Source organism: Echinops telfairi, unplaced genomic scaffold, assembly GCF_000313985.2.
Source record: "Echinops telfairi isolate 266 unplaced genomic scaffold, ASM31398v2 ScPeMD7_7475;HRSCAF=8513, whole genome shotgun sequence".
Lineage (NCBI taxonomy): Eukaryota > Metazoa > Chordata > Mammalia > Afrosoricida > Tenrecidae > Echinops > Echinops telfairi.
Genome location: NW_022111379.1, coordinates 22,625,021 through 22,641,223, shown reverse-complemented (window position 1 = coordinate 22,641,223; position 16,203 = coordinate 22,625,021). Strand labels below are relative to the sequence as shown.

General features: G+C 40.9%; 1 protein-coding gene across 23 annotated transcripts in view; it reads left to right on the top strand.

Moving 5' to 3' along the window:
- The window catches only part of NRXN1 (neurexin 1), a 1,284,195-nt gene that overhangs the window by 453,561 nt on the left and 814,431 nt on the right, over positions 1 to 16,203 (top strand). For 15 of the 23 annotated variants that reach the window (XM_045285734.1, XM_045285747.1, XM_045285746.1 and 12 more), the window contains 3 exons: positions 4,347 to 4,648; positions 6,726 to 6,749; positions 7,823 to 7,984. In XM_045285734.1, coding sequence (XP_045141669.1) covers positions 4,347 to 4,648; positions 6,726 to 6,749; positions 7,823 to 7,984 — 488 coding nt within the window. The remainder of the gene's footprint in view (positions 1 to 4,346; positions 4,649 to 6,725; positions 6,750 to 7,822; positions 7,985 to 16,203) is intronic. The other 8 variants (XM_030884348.2, XM_030884347.2, XM_045285743.1 and 5 more) reach the window with 1 other exon arrangement.

The window sequence follows — 16,203 nt, the reverse complement described above, 5'->3', positions numbered from 1 at the left end:
GGGGGTTTAAGTGGAGAGAAAATGTTTTGAGAATGATGTACAAATGCACTTTACACAATTGATGTGTGTATGGATTGCAATAGCAGTTGTATGAGCCCCTAATAAAATGTGTTTTTAAAAAAAGTTGAGCTTTGTACCTGACACACACATGTCAACCATAGCAGTCCTCAGAGTGCCTTGTGTCTCTTTCCATCAGAGCACTGAGGAAATCAAACATTTGCTCATCTTTCTGCTGAGTCTGTCAGCCGTCTCACTAAGCTCTTATTAACATGTTGCTATTGTGTGTCCACGTTTATATTAAAACTTGGCTATAAGATGTTTGTTTGTTGTCCGCATCATCCCTGAAATTAGTCTGTGGACTTTTATTTATACAGGCTTTCCCCCGTTTGCTTTTAAGATATTTTTCCTCTGAATATAAATTTAGTAAAAATTCACTATAAAAATTAATAAATACTTATATGCATATAAGAGAAAGGAACCTTCTCCATAGTTTTCTAATTGTCCAGGTTTATTCCTTTAAAAATAGCCATTGTTATGTGTATTAAAATATTTGACAATAAAATCTTTGTTGTATACATATATTTTCAAGAGCAATTATAAAATGAACATACTTGTACTAAACGTCTAGCTCACAAAAGAAAAGGATTGCTGGTATCTTGGAAGCTTAAATCCCCAGTTTTGGCTGAGGCATCTATTTCCTTAATGTACTATCCTTTCAGTAGTTGCATTTATATGAATGAATTTTTAAATAATGTCGATTGATTTCCTTCATATTGGGCTTTATAGACATGGAATCATATGGAATGGCATTATCTATGACAAGGTCGATATTTATTATATTTTTGAGATATCTACATGCATAATGTAGTGAAGTTCATTTGTTTTTGTTGTAGTATGGCAGCTCATTGCATGAATTTATAGCAATGTTTCCGTACTTCTGCTCTTTAGATTGTTGCAGTGTTTTTCCTTTATTCTACTGTGGCCGGGCTTATACAAACCACTGGTGCATGAATGCAAGAGTTTTTCTGGGCACACAATACTGTGCATACAGTTTAAGGTCACTAAGTGATACCATTCTGTTTCACCTTTTACCCTCCTGCCATCCAGGGATAAGAATTCCAACATATCAACATCTTTGTCAAAGCTCGCTATTTTCCTTTTTATACCATTTTTGGTCAACTTCATAAGTTGGCCAAATAAATTAAATAGTGATTGCAAGTACTTTAATTATTATATTTCTCAGAATATTTTTCCATTTCCCACTGCCATTGTTTTGATTCTGACCTAAAGTACTCCTATAAGACAGAACAGAACTGTGGCCCTTTGAGTTTCTGAGCCTGTGACTCTTTACATCCTTCTCCTTTCAAGTGGCTGGTGGTTTCAAACTGCCGACCTTGTGGTTAGAGGACTGATGCTTAACCAACTGTGCCACCAGGTCTCCAAATCCCTATCTGTTTATTTTTGTCCATTTTCCTGTTTTCCCTTTTTTCATATTGATTTGTAGGAATCCTTTCTATAGCCTGGATTCTTTTTCTTTTTTACTATTGCTGTCACTTATCATAAAATGATAATACTTTCTCTTAATATTTATTGAAATCTTTATTCTCTGTGTGGTATTATTGATGAACAGATGATCTTAATTATAATGTGATCAGTTTATCAAGGTTTCTAGTACTTGTATCAGCTAAATCTCCCATGCATCATCATCATTTTTGTCTCACAAAATTTTGTAATTTATGTGTGCCCTCATTCCACATAGAACTAACTGACTTTTGTAAACAAAATTATATGAAGATCCAAATTCATTTTGTGATGGAAAGGGCTGGCTGGCCAACACCATTTATGATCTAAGGTATTCTTCTCGCACTAACCTGCGATTCTTTCCCAGATATAAATCAAGTTTTCATATATGTTTAGGATTATTTAGAGTTTGATTGATTATCTTTAATCTCCTTCTTTTATCTAACCTGATGCATCTTCTTAATGGCCATAATCTTCTATGAATGTTCATCTCTTCTTGGACAATAGTTTTGTCATCTTCCTTTGGTATACTTTGGCTCCATAGAGCCCTTTGCCCCATAGAACTTCTATAGTCAGCTTTTCAAATGCACTTGAAAAAAAAACCAATTGAGATTTTTATTGGAATTTAATTAGATCTGTATTTCTACTTGATCTTTAGGTCCATTTGTATATCTTTAAAATATTGCTTGCTCCCAGCACATAGAACTACAGATATTTAAATGTTACATTACAAAATGTTTTATTAAGTTGTATAATTTATGTGTACATTATTTTAATCTCTCAATGTACACAATAATGTTTGCTAACAGGGCATTAATTTCTTTATTTTGATTCTATGATTGTCATATTTTTCCTCAACTTTTTAAAAAAGCTACAACTTCAAGTGTAATATTGAATGCTAATTGTGGGCATTTCTGATCCTAAAGAAAAATATTCTGATATGTCACAATTAAGTATGACGTATGCTATTTGTTTTACTGCACTTGATGTTAGCCAAAAGGCTGAAAAGCAGTGTATACTACTTGCTTTACATCATGTACAACATTTATCACATTGGACAGGTAAGGAGGAAGACATTTACCATTCCTAGTTTTCACTCACTTTGACAGACACCTGCGCAGACATCAGTTCATTGTATCCTCACACCTAGCCAACCATGTAAAGACACTTACCTTTTAAAAGATGTGATCATTTTTTCCAGTTACATGGCTAGCAAGTGTCCAAGTTGAGATTGAGTTTATATATGGAGTCACCTTTTGTCCCCTGCTATATCAGAAATATTGTTATGCTGGCTCCCATGTTGAGCTACTGACCTGGGAAGGGGACACTTGGCCTGTACCCTCTCAGAGACTACGTCAGCCTCGTTCACTTGTTCACAGGAGCAGTATTTGAGGGAGGCTCCGGGAATCACTTGAGAATCTGGACGGATAATGCTGCTTGTAGAGAGTTGGTTGTCCTTGCTGTGGCTCTGATTCAGTGGAGTGCATGTGGCCTGACCTCTTGTCTGCCAATAGTTGATGGGCAGTCAGTGGCCAGTCTTCCCAACACAATCCTGTGTGACACGCTCCACGTTTTCAGTCCTCTTCAGTGCCATGCTTTGGCTGCCGACAACCGCTTTCTTTTCCTGTGTCCAGAGTGCGATCTTTTGGGACTGGTAAGCTGGGACTTGATTTGAGCTCAGTGCCAGGGCATGGATTCTTTGACTATTAAATGAAAATAACCCCAAGGGGGGGCGGGGGGAACACTACCAAAAGGTTAGCCTGACCCCTGCAGGCATGTGAGGTGTCCAGTGGACACAGTAGAGATGCTGTATCAACCAGGTAAAAAAAAGGATTTTAGTTTTCCAGTGCCTTCTATAATTCTATGTTTATAGCTTATCAGACGCTGATTCTAGCCCATACTGGCTCATTTTTCTTGACAATGCGCCATCATTGCCTGGCTTACTTCTTCAGTGGGAAAAAGTTGTTCTCTCCAAAGAGTCATGTTTTCACATGCTCTGTCTAGCTTCTTGTGAGATCCTCATTGTCATTCCTGGCTATGGCAAAGACTGGGATGCAGATACAATGTTGAGTCTTCATTTCAATGCTGTCCCCATGATGATGTATTGGCATTCTTACCAAGCTCACGAAAGCCAGCCTTGCCATCTGCTTGGCAAGAGCAGGGAATGAATCAACAATCCAGCTGACTTCATTAGGCTTTCTCTCACTGCTCTCTGTGTCCAAGGGGGAAAACACACACATGCTCTATAAGAAATCCTTTCCCTCCGGGACCAAACCCTTCCCTTATTTTTCCCTCCTCTTCCTTTTATTCTTCGAAGCCCCTCACTAGATACTTTGTTATGGTCTCTCAGTGATGAAAATATTTGGCTCTTCATCCAGAAGATCTCTGAATATAATTGTCTCACTGAAGATTAAAATAACACCTCGGTTGGATGGAGAGAATGTTGCAAAGATGGTTGAATCCATTGTTGCCAACAGAGTAGAACCATCCAATATGCATTTACGGTATCTGATTCGTGCCCTGGCGATATCACAAAGCTACTTTCTGTGATCAGAGCTCTTGTAATGCTACTTGAAAATTAATTGAATTTTCAGGTATGTCAGTTTTAGCTACTGGAGTTAATGGCTCAATATCTGAGGAGGCCTATTTAAAAATATACTGCCACCTTCAGTACGGTTTGCCTCTCCCACAGGGCCTTGCCATGAATGTTAATTAAGCAACGAGTTCATTTGGTTTTTGCTATTGTTATTGTTTTTGTTAAGATCTGCTGATTTACATAGTAGAGAAGCCTTTACTTATGCATCTTTTTATCTGTTTCCCTCTAGGAAAAGAAGAATATATTGCTACTTTCAAGGGATCTGAATACTTCTGCTACGACTTGTCTCAAAACCCCATTCAAAGCAGCAGTGATGAAATCACTCTCTCCTTTAAAACCCTTCAAAGGAATGGACTGATGCTTCACACTGGGAAGTCGGCGGATTATGTCAATCTTGCCCTGAAAAATGGAGCTGTCTCTCTGGTCATTAATTTGGGATCAGGGGCCTTTGAAGCACTAGTGGAGCCCGTGAATGGAAAGTTTAATGATAATGCCTGGCATGATGTGAAAGTCACCAGGAATCTGCGTCAGGTAACAGCGCAGTGGATAAGAGAGTAACTGGCTTTGTCTCTTGCTACAGCTGTATGTGTGGTACTTGAGAACCCCAACACAATGATGTAGGGCTCCCCAGAGTTGCTTATAGACTAGCCATTTCTTCTTCTGAGATAAATCTTCTTGCCATACTTGAGCAGGGGCATATCTAGAAAGTTCTGGGGGCCCTATGGCTGTTTTAATACCACGAGAGATGACAATTTCCCAAAGGGCTGCAAGGATATCCTTTGACCTTCCCTTCCTGTGATGTGTGTGGTCTTCTTGTGCTTTTGTTTGTTTTGTTTTGTTTGGTGTTGTTATTTGTTTAATTTGAAATTGTAGTTTCACGATGATCATTTAGGAGCATGTACATTGGGGTCATTAAATCACAGTTCCTTTTTTGTAATCAAAGAAACAGTGAGTTTCTGATTTGGGATTGTCTCAATCCCTACTCCCTTCCTACCTCCACCCCCCAAAAAGGGACAAGAATAGTCCCAGAGAGGGGAAAATGACTTTGGGGGGGTGGTCAGCACAGACCGTTAAATCCCAAATGACACTGTAGAGACCACTTCATCTTCTAGGGCCTGTTTCTATTTTATTGTAGTTTCTGAAAGGTTTTGCAAGAGGCATGGTCTACTAGCAAAACATTAGCTTTCTAGTTAATCCACGGGTCTACATATACTGTAGGTTTTTAACTGAAGCATGCTCTTACAGTATAGATAAAGATGAAGGTGAGAAAGAAAACGTGTCCAAAACATGGACCACTCCAAGTTGTGATTATTAATTGGAAGTTTAATATATTATAATGTATCATTTGGTTAAGTGTTGACAGTGAAGAATTTGTCTGCCATACATGCTGATCTCAAACTAATATACTTAACATATTTGTTGTTTCTCTGAACAGTTGCAGAAGGATGGATTGTCTGTGGCTTTCCTTGACTGCAAACAGCCCTCTCTTTCTGAGCTGTTGCCTGTCTAACCTTTTCTGCTCCCCTCTGAAAAGCTTTAACTGCCCAGCTAGAGAAGACAAAGTAAATAAAAGACTAGTAGGAATGAAGCCTCAGCATAGCTCAGAAAAACCAGTAAAACGAGGCTTCCTGGAGAGCCCCAGAGACTCTCCAGCTATTTTCTTGGCACGGCAGGGCTCCCGCAGGCTTCCCAGCTACCTTGGGAAGTGGTCGCCACCATCAAGGTAGCCCAAGAGTTTCCTACAAGTCTGTCTCCTTGGTTTCTTTTTCTTTTCTTTCTTTTTTTTTTCTTTTTGCTTTTTTCTCCCCCTCTCAGATACTCACTCTGTGATCCGAAGGCTCCTTTGAAAGAAGCCCAGAAGGGTGGGGTTTGGGGTGGGGTGGGATCCCACTTTCTAGATTTGCCTTTGCTCAGGTTACAATGGAAACTACAAATTGGTAGCTCGAAGGACACTGTAGTCGTGCAGCTGGGGTGCATGTGTGCAGGACAGATGAAGAACAAATCCATTCTACTCATTCGATGTGTCAGGATCTTTGCTTTGTTTCATTGCAGTCCACTGTGACCCTAAAGTCCATCAATATGACCGAAGGAAGTTTTGGAGTTGAGGAGGAGTCCTTGTATGCTGTAAAATGGAGTCGTAGGGCAATGCCAACCAATTCCTACTAATTTGCTGGGACTGGGGTGGGCCAGGGTTGGGGGAGGGATCAATTACGGGTGTAGGGCAGCAGTGGTCAATGAGCTATAAGCCTGTGAGTCCCGTGTAGGCGGTGTAAATGCCTGGCAGATCTACTCAGGAAGACAACAGGAACGTTGCGAGATGTCTCCTTCTGTCTAGCAGCAAGTTACGAACAGTAATGGCAGGAGAAATTATTACCTGGGTGGGAGGCCTATTTGTTAGTCTGCTTTTTTCTTGTAAAATTTTTTTGCCCTTTTTCTATGTTACTAACATGCTTAATAACTAACATGTCATTCATGGAATGTTTCATTCTACTAACCGTTACCTGAATCAAAAAATGTACTAACATGGTAGAGACCATCATATTTTTTAAGTAACGATCGTTATTCTGTTCACAGTTTTTAATTTCCTTTCTCCCCCTTCTCCACAAAGCACTCAGGCATTGGACACGCTATGGTAAACAAACTACATTGTTCGGTAGATATCATTCTAATTGTTTCTTATTTTGGGTTTGCCGTGTGTTTCTTTCTTTCTTTTAACTGTAGACATCATTCACAAAAGAGGAACTGCGGTTGGTACCCTTCTGCTTACTTTGACCTCCTTCTTTCCATCTGTTGGTGACCTTCTGATTTTTTTCCTGTCCCTGTCGACTTCTGTTTTCCAACTCACCTGTAGGGGCATCGTTAACGTTTCGAACGTTTTGCATCCAGCTGTGGTTAACACGGGATAAGACCAAATGGTGGCTGGCCCGAGTGACCGCAGGCTCAGCCAGTCTCTAACCATTCATGATGCATGGCATGCCGACTTGATTTGGGAATGATGGGGATGCCACACCCACTCATCTTTACGTCATCACAAAGCAGTTGTATATCTATTTTTTTGTTTTGTTATGTTTAACCTTTTGTTTGTTTTCTTTTTCTCCTTTGTTTCTCCCGGTTTTCTTTCCTTGCCTTTCTGAACTGTACTGTCCCTCCTGCATGTGCACATCAGCGTGGGCCGCTTTTCCTGGTTGTTTTGCCCCCTCCCCCGTCGGCATGCACTTAGGGACTTGCATGCTAAACAACCGCTGCTCTGTAGTGCGGTTAGTGACGTGGCTGGAAACAGCTTGTGCCTTTTATGTTAGCAAGGTGCATGTTGTGATTAGTTAATACCAGATGACTAAACTTTACTAATATGTACACCAGCAAAACTAACCCAGGCAGCATTTTACTAACACCATTTTTGTGTCTGCTAAATGACTTTTGAGTTGCAGTAGGGATGACGCTGACACTAGTTCAATAATCATTTAGCTCTCTAACTAGTTTAGATCTCGTAGGGCTAGCTGAATAGAATCCAAGACTAAGCCTCAAACAGACATGAAAATGGGTTCCACCATAGGTCTAAAAATAAAAAATGAAACAAACAGAAAAAAAAAAGCAAAAAGCAAAACAAAAAGATAAAACAAAACAAAACACAAAACAGGCATATCCCAGGATTACAGTCTCTAGGTCTGAGTATAGCGTGTCCTTTCCCTGTGCTTTGTTATCTAGGTGACAATATCAGTGGACGGGATTCTTACCACAACGGGCTACACCCAAGAAGATTATACCATGCTGGGGTCTGATGACTTTTTCTATGTTGGAGGAAGTCCCAGCACAGCAGACCTTCCAGGGTCACCAGTCAGTAACAACTTCATGGGCTGTCTCAAAGAGGTAACTATCGCTGCACCAGAACCGTGCCTAACTCATGATCTCATCATTTCAGAGCTGGCCTGGAAATGCCTTTGGAGAAGACCCGATAATTCCAGAATCAAATCAAACAACCTGACAGTCCATAAGCGATGGATGTTTTTGTAGGGTTCTGTGGGGTGGGGTGGGGAAAGAGTGGGGTGGCTGGAGGGCATCTTAAGAAAACTATTGAAGAAACTAAGTCACCCCTTTTTAGCAGGTGGTATGTGATAACTTTTGCTTTGGAAGGGGTGCCTTAGCTCTAAAAGGAAGTGAAAGTTACGCTAAGTATCTTGCTCCTTTCTAACCTGATGCGTCAGAGACTGTATACACGTCTCTGCACAGTGGCAACTTTTTCCCCTCGAGAATTACAGAGAAAGGGAAAAGAAAAAGAAGGTAAAGAGAAAGACTACATTCACAAAGTGAGGCTTATAAAATGAAATCTTTTTGTTCGTATGTGCTTAATGTGTTCTGAATGAAGGAAAGCTATTTTATTGGGGATCTTGTGAGGTTCTTTAATATATTTTCCTAAGCAAAAATTCTCAGGCTGACAGATAGCAATAATTTGACACACCTTCTCATCTGTTGTTGTTCCACATAACTTTGGGTACAGTGGGAACTTGCTGGGGTCTGGGAAAAGAAGGATTGGGAAGTCCTAGGATTTCAACTTGCCTGACTATTTTCTCCCAGAATGGCTATCAGTTTTCATGCAGGCTTTTTCTACTAGAAACAGAGGCTCCTCTTACATTGTATGGCTGATACGTGAAATATAGATTTCTAAAATGTAAAATTTAACAACTTTGAATTCATTATTAGTCATAGGTGTCTTTAGCAAGCATTGAGTCACATTGATTTATTATAGAATATGTACACAAGGGAACTTCAAGACGGTTCTTGGAAAAATAACATTAAAAGATAATGGATATGCCCCCCAAATTTTTGATGCCTGGTCATGTATGTGTGTGTTGTGTTCCTATGAACGCACATTAACCATACACTCTTGATTCGAGTATTTCTAGTGAAAAAGAAACCCTATGCTTGTGACACATCACTGATGACTTATCCGTGCTTGTCTTTTATTGAAGTGAACATGTGAGCTGTTGGATTGCCCACTAAATGTGTGTATGCAGAACAGTCATGAAATATATTCAAAATGTCATATTTTCAGCCGATGTAAGGATATGTCATTTTAAACAGCTGGATCTATCCATCCCCAAGGTGATTTTCCCTTAAAAAAATAATTTACGCTTTACCAATATATGATGTGACACAGGACAGTGGTAAGCTGTGTGGGGACAAAATCACAATAATAATTATTGTATAATTATATTATGATGGTGATGCTGATAGTTATAGGACGAACATGTTCAGAGCTCTTATTTTGTGTCTAGTGCTATGCTAATTGTTTTACACAGATTCCTATATGAACAATTCCAAATATAAGAATCAGCACAAAGATAATTCCTATGAGATGGTCAAATAATGTCAGATTTCCAAATGCTCCAAGCTTTTGTGAACTCACTTTAGTCTCGGAGAATTTGCAAACTGTACTTAACAGTTAAGTGGGTCATTAGGGACATGGGTTACTACTTTGGATCAGGGTCAACAGGCTCCAACTGGGGATGAGGATCAAGAAGCCTGTAGGCAATGTCTAGACGGCTCTGCTGAGGTGGAGAGCACACCCCTTCCCCTCGCAGCTCCTCCTAGGCATGCAAGCAAGCAGGCCCTACCCTGTGACCCGAACAACCTTTCTCTGTAGTGCAGACCTCTGGGCCTTCAACTTCCCTGCCATGGGCCTCTTCACTGCTAACAGACCCCCACCTTGTAGCCAGGATGGCAACGTTGTTCAGCTGTCTCTTAGCTACATTTCTGTCAACAAATTCCTCCCATCACCACTGGTCATCTGCTAGAGTCCTTGCAGGACTCACTCTCACAGGAGTCTGTGTTCCAGTCCTTGACTTGCGTTGCAGCTATTGGAGGAGATGTCTCACTTCTGCTCTCTGTTTTTGCTCGTCCTTACCTCTCACAGCTTCTCCTATCTGAAACCTCTGTAGGGCTGGCTGCTTCTAGATGCAAATTTGTTGTTGTTGTTGCTGTTGTTGTTGTTGTTAATTTCAGGGCCCTCCCAGTAGGGCCACAAACTGACCATTCCCCTCAGAGGTCCATAATTACTTCATTTGCATATTATAAAAACCAATCCCTGCAAGGTTGCACACCAATCACACAGCAGGCTGCCATCTCAGGAAGAGACCAAAAGTACCAAACAATTGAGTTCTTTAGAGTTTATTAAGAAAGGTCAATAAACCGGGAAAAAAGTAAATTCTCTGGAGCTAAACTAAGGCAATGATAACTCTTCAGGACTTAGTGTAAAAATCTCTCAAACTGTTCTCAAAGAACCCAGGCAAAAGGCCACATAAAGGTGCCACTTCACCTCAGTTTCCCACAAGGTAGTAAACTGATTGCAACCTTTTTTTTTTTTTCTCAGATAAGGAATCTGAGGCCTTTTGTGTGCTGTCAGTGGGTTTTGCCTCATAGTGGCCCTGTGAGGACAGAGTTGAGCTCCCCCATGGGGTCTCCTTAGCAATAAATATCCATAGGACCAGATCACACCAGCTGTTTTTCTCCTGCTGAGAGACTGGTGGGTTTGAGTTGCTGCCTTTAAAAATATATATATTATTTTATTTTTTAATAAATAGCTAAGCACATAACCACTGCACTAGGAGTAGTTAAATTTCTTGCCAAAGGTTACATAGTAAGTATTGGAGCCTGAGGTTTAATCAAGGAAGTCTGATTTCAGTATTTTATGCTTTTTTTATACCCCCCAACCAAAATATAATGTGTTCCGAGTGCTTGAGTCACTGATACTGAAAATTGCATAAACTTTCAAGTTTGTTGTAAACTAAAACAATTTTTAGAAATAATTGTGAAGAATGAGTTCCTACCTTGTCTGGCACAATTAATTCATTTGAGTTCAAAAGCCTGCAAATCAGGGAAAGTTCTAATAGATACACAGATACACAGAAGAGGAAGACGTTGAGAGTCTTAAAAGATGACTATGCTTTGGATAGTCAGAACACGGCGAACATATTTTAGGCTGAGGGTATACATGTTGAACAAAAGACATTCTGGTCACAGGACCCAATGTCAGAGCTACGCCCCATTGACCCCATCTTCTTCACTGCAGATCATATCAAGATACAATTAGACCCTGTCTTCACATTGTCAATAGAAATTCAGTTCTAATGCAGATAGGCACATAAGCTCTAGTGAATCTATAGTTAAGTGTTGGAACACTAATCGTAAGTTCAGTGATTTAAACCCATCAGCTGCTCCAAAGGAAACAGATGAGGCTGTCTGCACCTATAAAAATTGAAAGTCTTGGAAGCCCTTTTTTGGCTCAGAATTGGGTTTAGTTTTTAGTTTGGACAAACTAGAAAAGAGAATTAAAACAGAAAAACCACTGGTATAAATGGAATCTAAGGAAAGAGACCTTTCTGGATACTGAATTCAGCTGGGTCCCATAGTCTCCTGTCAATGTAAGTTCATTTCCTAGATCTGAATTGCAGTTTAATAATCTGGATACCAGGTAGTGATATATGTGTGAGTTGATATACCTTGAAATTAATCACTTTTCAATAGAAATCACTTTTTATATCGGTCTGTCAACCACAAAAATGAGTAGAATCACAATAGCAAAAGCAAGCAGCTGAAAAAATTAGTCAGTTGGTCTTCTAAATGAGAGGTCACTGGCAGGTACTGTGTTCACACAGTGATGGCTCACACATGTGATTCCCTCCACAGGATTTGGATACAAAACACATCGCGTTATTGGGCACTTCCATTTTCCTTTCTTCCACAGCCTGGAGTATGTGCTTTTGTAAGCCTTGCCAGTTTCTTTTTGGCTCGTGAAATCGTTTTCACTTTATTTCCTCCTGGCATATTAGAGGGTGGAAGAAGACAGGCAGTATCAGACTATACATCAAAACATACCTCAATTGGAGAGTTTTTGGGTGTCTATCCTTCTATGAATTATTCCCTGTTTAGAATGCCTGCTCTTCCTACTTCTGAAATAAAATCGTGACAAGGTATCATAGATTTAGAGTTAAATCCTCTTGTTGCAGCTCGTCCGAGCCTTGCAGAGTTAGGGAAGGGAGGACCATTCATGATCATTACCACTGTTGCTCTCCCAACAATACATACATTCCATTACTCTAGCTTAGCCATTTTAGCATGTGGAAACATACATGACTTGTGTAAAACCTTAATATGGTTCACTTGAGGGCTCATAAAATATTTATTTTCTATCTAGTATGCAATCACACTCTCGGAATGACCAATCCTGGAATAAGGGCCCAGCCTAGAGGTACCACCCAGCAGGGGACAGCGATGGCTGAAGAATCCTTAAGGGTGGTTATATTTAAAAGGCTTCATCCTACTGGGATCCCTGGAAAGCCACCGACACCTCTTCTCCTGGGGAAACTCCCTGGGCCCCTCCACGCTCTCTCATGGCTCTCTGTCTCCAGGTAGACGTCTAGCAGCACGCACAGGCGCGGCAGCTGGTTGGTCAAGAGCTGGTGGCCAGGCCGGCGCCCACGCCTCCTGATAGCACACATTGACCACTCTGCATGACCCTAATGTTGCTGTTGGTCTTCTCTCGCTTCCAGTTTAGACAGAACTGGAGAATGAGCAGGATGGAGGAGAAGGCCGGGGCTCAGCACCACGGCTGCCTGGAGCTTGGCTATGTCCCGTTCATTGAGGGCCATGTAGTAGAGACCAGTGTCCCTACCACAATGTCTTCGGTGCAATGCAGCTCCATGTCATCCTCGTGGGCCACTTTCACCCACTTCAGCAGGAGGTGAAAGGGAGGGAGTTCCTCCTGGAGGTAGAGGAGAGGGAGTTCTAATGACAAGTTGTGGAAGAATTTAAGGAGAGTTAGAGTAAGATTAGCCTTCCTAGGTGTTGTCAGTGGATTCCAAACTCTGCTATAAGACCAGAAGAGGTTCAAATGCACCTAGAGGTACCTTGGAAGAAAGGCTCTGGAGATCTATTTCCAAGATATACATATATATTAAAAAACCAAACCCAATGCTATGAAGTAAATGCCATGAGAAACCCTATAGGACAGGGTAGAACTGCCCCTGTGAATTTCCAAAATTGTAACTCTTTAGAGTAGAAAGCCTCGTCTTTTTCCAGAAGAGCAGGCGATGGATCATAGCCCAACACATAACAACTACGCAGCCGGACTCCATTGAAAAGTGCATGGGGCACAGTTTTATTCTGACACACATAAAGTCACCAAGAATTAGAATCAACTTGATGGCTTTTAAAAAAAAATCATAGTAAGAAGAATCATGGAACACATCTCCAAGTAATTAGAGATGGGACACTAGCCAAGAAAAGTTACCCGACCCACACAAAAATAATGGAGATGTAAGAGCAGGCCTAGAGCATGACTAAGATATATTATTTGAATACCTATTTTATCGTAAAATGTTTTCCTTTCAAGTTTCAAAAGATAGACAGCCTAGCACCCTCATCAATTCACAGATTGCTTATTTTAGAGTTAAAAATGAAACAAAGAGAAACTAATCAACTGTGTTAAAATAAGTAATCATCTAAAGTTCATTAGAAATTAGGTAGGTCCTTTTCTGTCTGGTATGATGTCTACCTGGAATGAGGCTTGGTTTACATGTAGAGCCACTAAAACTCAATAGGAAAGTTACTTTTTTAAAAAGTGATTATCAATTTTCAAAATAAAATAACTATTTAAAAATCCTTTGGCAAAGACCCTTCATAAGTACCATGTTTAAAATGAAGAGAAATTTGGAATAGCCAGGATATGGCTTAGAAAGAGCAAAGTCATTTTTGAGAAATGATTTGTATTTCCTCCTGACTTAATCAAAAGCACTGGAGAAATAGTTGTGCTCGCTGTTAATGGTCTTTGAGGTTATCATGAGAAAAGATAAAGGACAATTGTGAGTAATGAGATGTCATTATACAGCTCACATGTATGAAATTCCTAGCGGGATAATAGGCTTTTTAAATTATGCTTTTTTTAAATCTAATTTTTACAAAAGCAACATAGATTATAGTTTGGTAGTAACAGTTGGTTATAGTCTTTGCATCTTTGATACCTTTGGATGAAAGTAATGATATGAATATGTTGCTGAAGAAATGTTGACCCTTTACATTTATTTTATTATTATTTTTCAAAACAGGCAGTTTTTGACTTAATGCTTGAACAGGAGGGGAGCTAGAGATTGGCGGCTCACACCAACAGGTGTAGACTAGACCTGTGCGGTTTCTGTTTTGAGTTGACTTACGTCCTCCATAAACTTGAGTTTAAACCTTCACCTTGATGCCTGTGGTTATAATCTCGTTTTGGGATGTGTTGTCTTTGTTATGTTAACCCAGAGGGATCAGTGTGGAGTGTCTGAGTTGATAGTTTTTGAAACATGAAAGAGATGAAACAAGGGAGCAGAGACAAACTGAGGGCAGAGAGATCTCAAGGCGCATGAAGGTGGCGCCCAAACAGAGGCTCCAGATAAGCCAAGTGCTTCCTCGGGAGCCAGCACAGAGAGAGAGGGCTTTCCCCGGCGCTGGCGCCCTGAATGAAACGTTCAGCATCGCAAACCCAGAGAAAATGGATTTCTGGTTGTTCACACCCATTTGTGGTGTTTTTGTTGTAGCAGCAGCTTGTCTGTCAGGAACAGAGCACCAGCCCTGTCTCCCCAAAATGTCTCTGAACAGTTTTGAACTGGCAAGCTTTTAGCCAGCAGGGAAGCTGTTTAAAACGCTATGGAAACTCGATGCTTAGAATCTCCAGACCTGGCTGTTCAACTCACAGGCATTGGCAAATTTTATTTTCGATATAAAGAAGTCACGCTTCATTCCTAAGGTACTCGTTAGAAAAAAGAAATGACTCTCCAAAGACAGATTGAACTTGTAGGAATATGTATTTCTCTCCCAACATCTGGCCACCAAGGCCTCCCTCGTAGGTGACCTGCCAGAAAAGACCATGCTGTTCCCGCATCAGCCCTCTTCCCCGGCCCCTCCTCCTGCACGATGCCGTCCTCAGTCTCTTTGTGCCTCTGAACTGCCTGCCAATGACCCTTTGCCTCCTGCAGGGTGAGCGCTCTTTTAGCTGGTTCATTAATAGGAAAACACAACTAAAGAGGGAGAAAGGGATGGTGTAGAAGACAAAACACGCCCAAACTCTGGACGTGAAGTTTATTTTAAGAGCTGTGTACCTGCTGGCAGGTTCACAGCCGGCTGCTGGGGTGAAGAGAGACCGCGGCTGTGCATGGTAATTCAGAATGCTGCCATTAAGGATTGCACTGATTCCGCCCAAGGAAGGATTCTGGAAACCAAAAAAAAATGAAGTGAAACGCTAAGGGGAATTAAATCCCTACTGAAAATTTCATCGACTTAATTAGATCAACTCAGCCTTTAATTACATTTAGAAACTTCTATCGTGAAAATTTGCCACGAGGTGGTTGAAGTTCGAAAAACCTGTCTTATGTAAGCAGAGTCTCTGAGTGTGGAAGATTGCAATCAGCACAGCCATGTATGAGGTCCGATGTGCCCATGCGGATTGGATGGTGCCTAAAAACAGTGGCCACCGGAGACATTTGACACGGTGGGAAACTTGGAGGGGAGGGCCTTCAGTGACCTTTGTCACGTCGTGCTACATGGAAGGAGGAAAGAAAGTTGGCAGACTCACCTTACATGGTACCTGAAGCCACTGCTTTTGAGTGTTGAGTGGCCTCTCTTGTATGAAGTCTCCTTGTATGACAGAGGGGCGCTGCTCAGAGGGTTCTCTTCGCTGCAATCTCCACTGAAGCAGATCACCAGGTCTTTCTGCAGTGGCACTATGGGGTAGGTTAACGGAAGAGCCTTTTAAGTGAGCCGCCAATCACAAACCACTCGTGCCACCTTTAAATGGACCCTAAAGTCACTGACGATTAATAACATGTGTCTGGGGTATTTTGGTTTGTTATTCTAGGTTCTTCTATGTTAGTCTCTCAGGTACCTACAGATACTCTCACCTGCCTGTTCTTAGTACGCTTCCATGGTCTCTGTATTAGGTAGCACTTTACAATCCACTTATGACCTTTACAATTCATCCCAACCTTTCCACATACCTCGTTTATTCATTGGGAAGAGGAATTGCTGGCTCGCTTCCTCTCCAGCTTTTTCTTAGA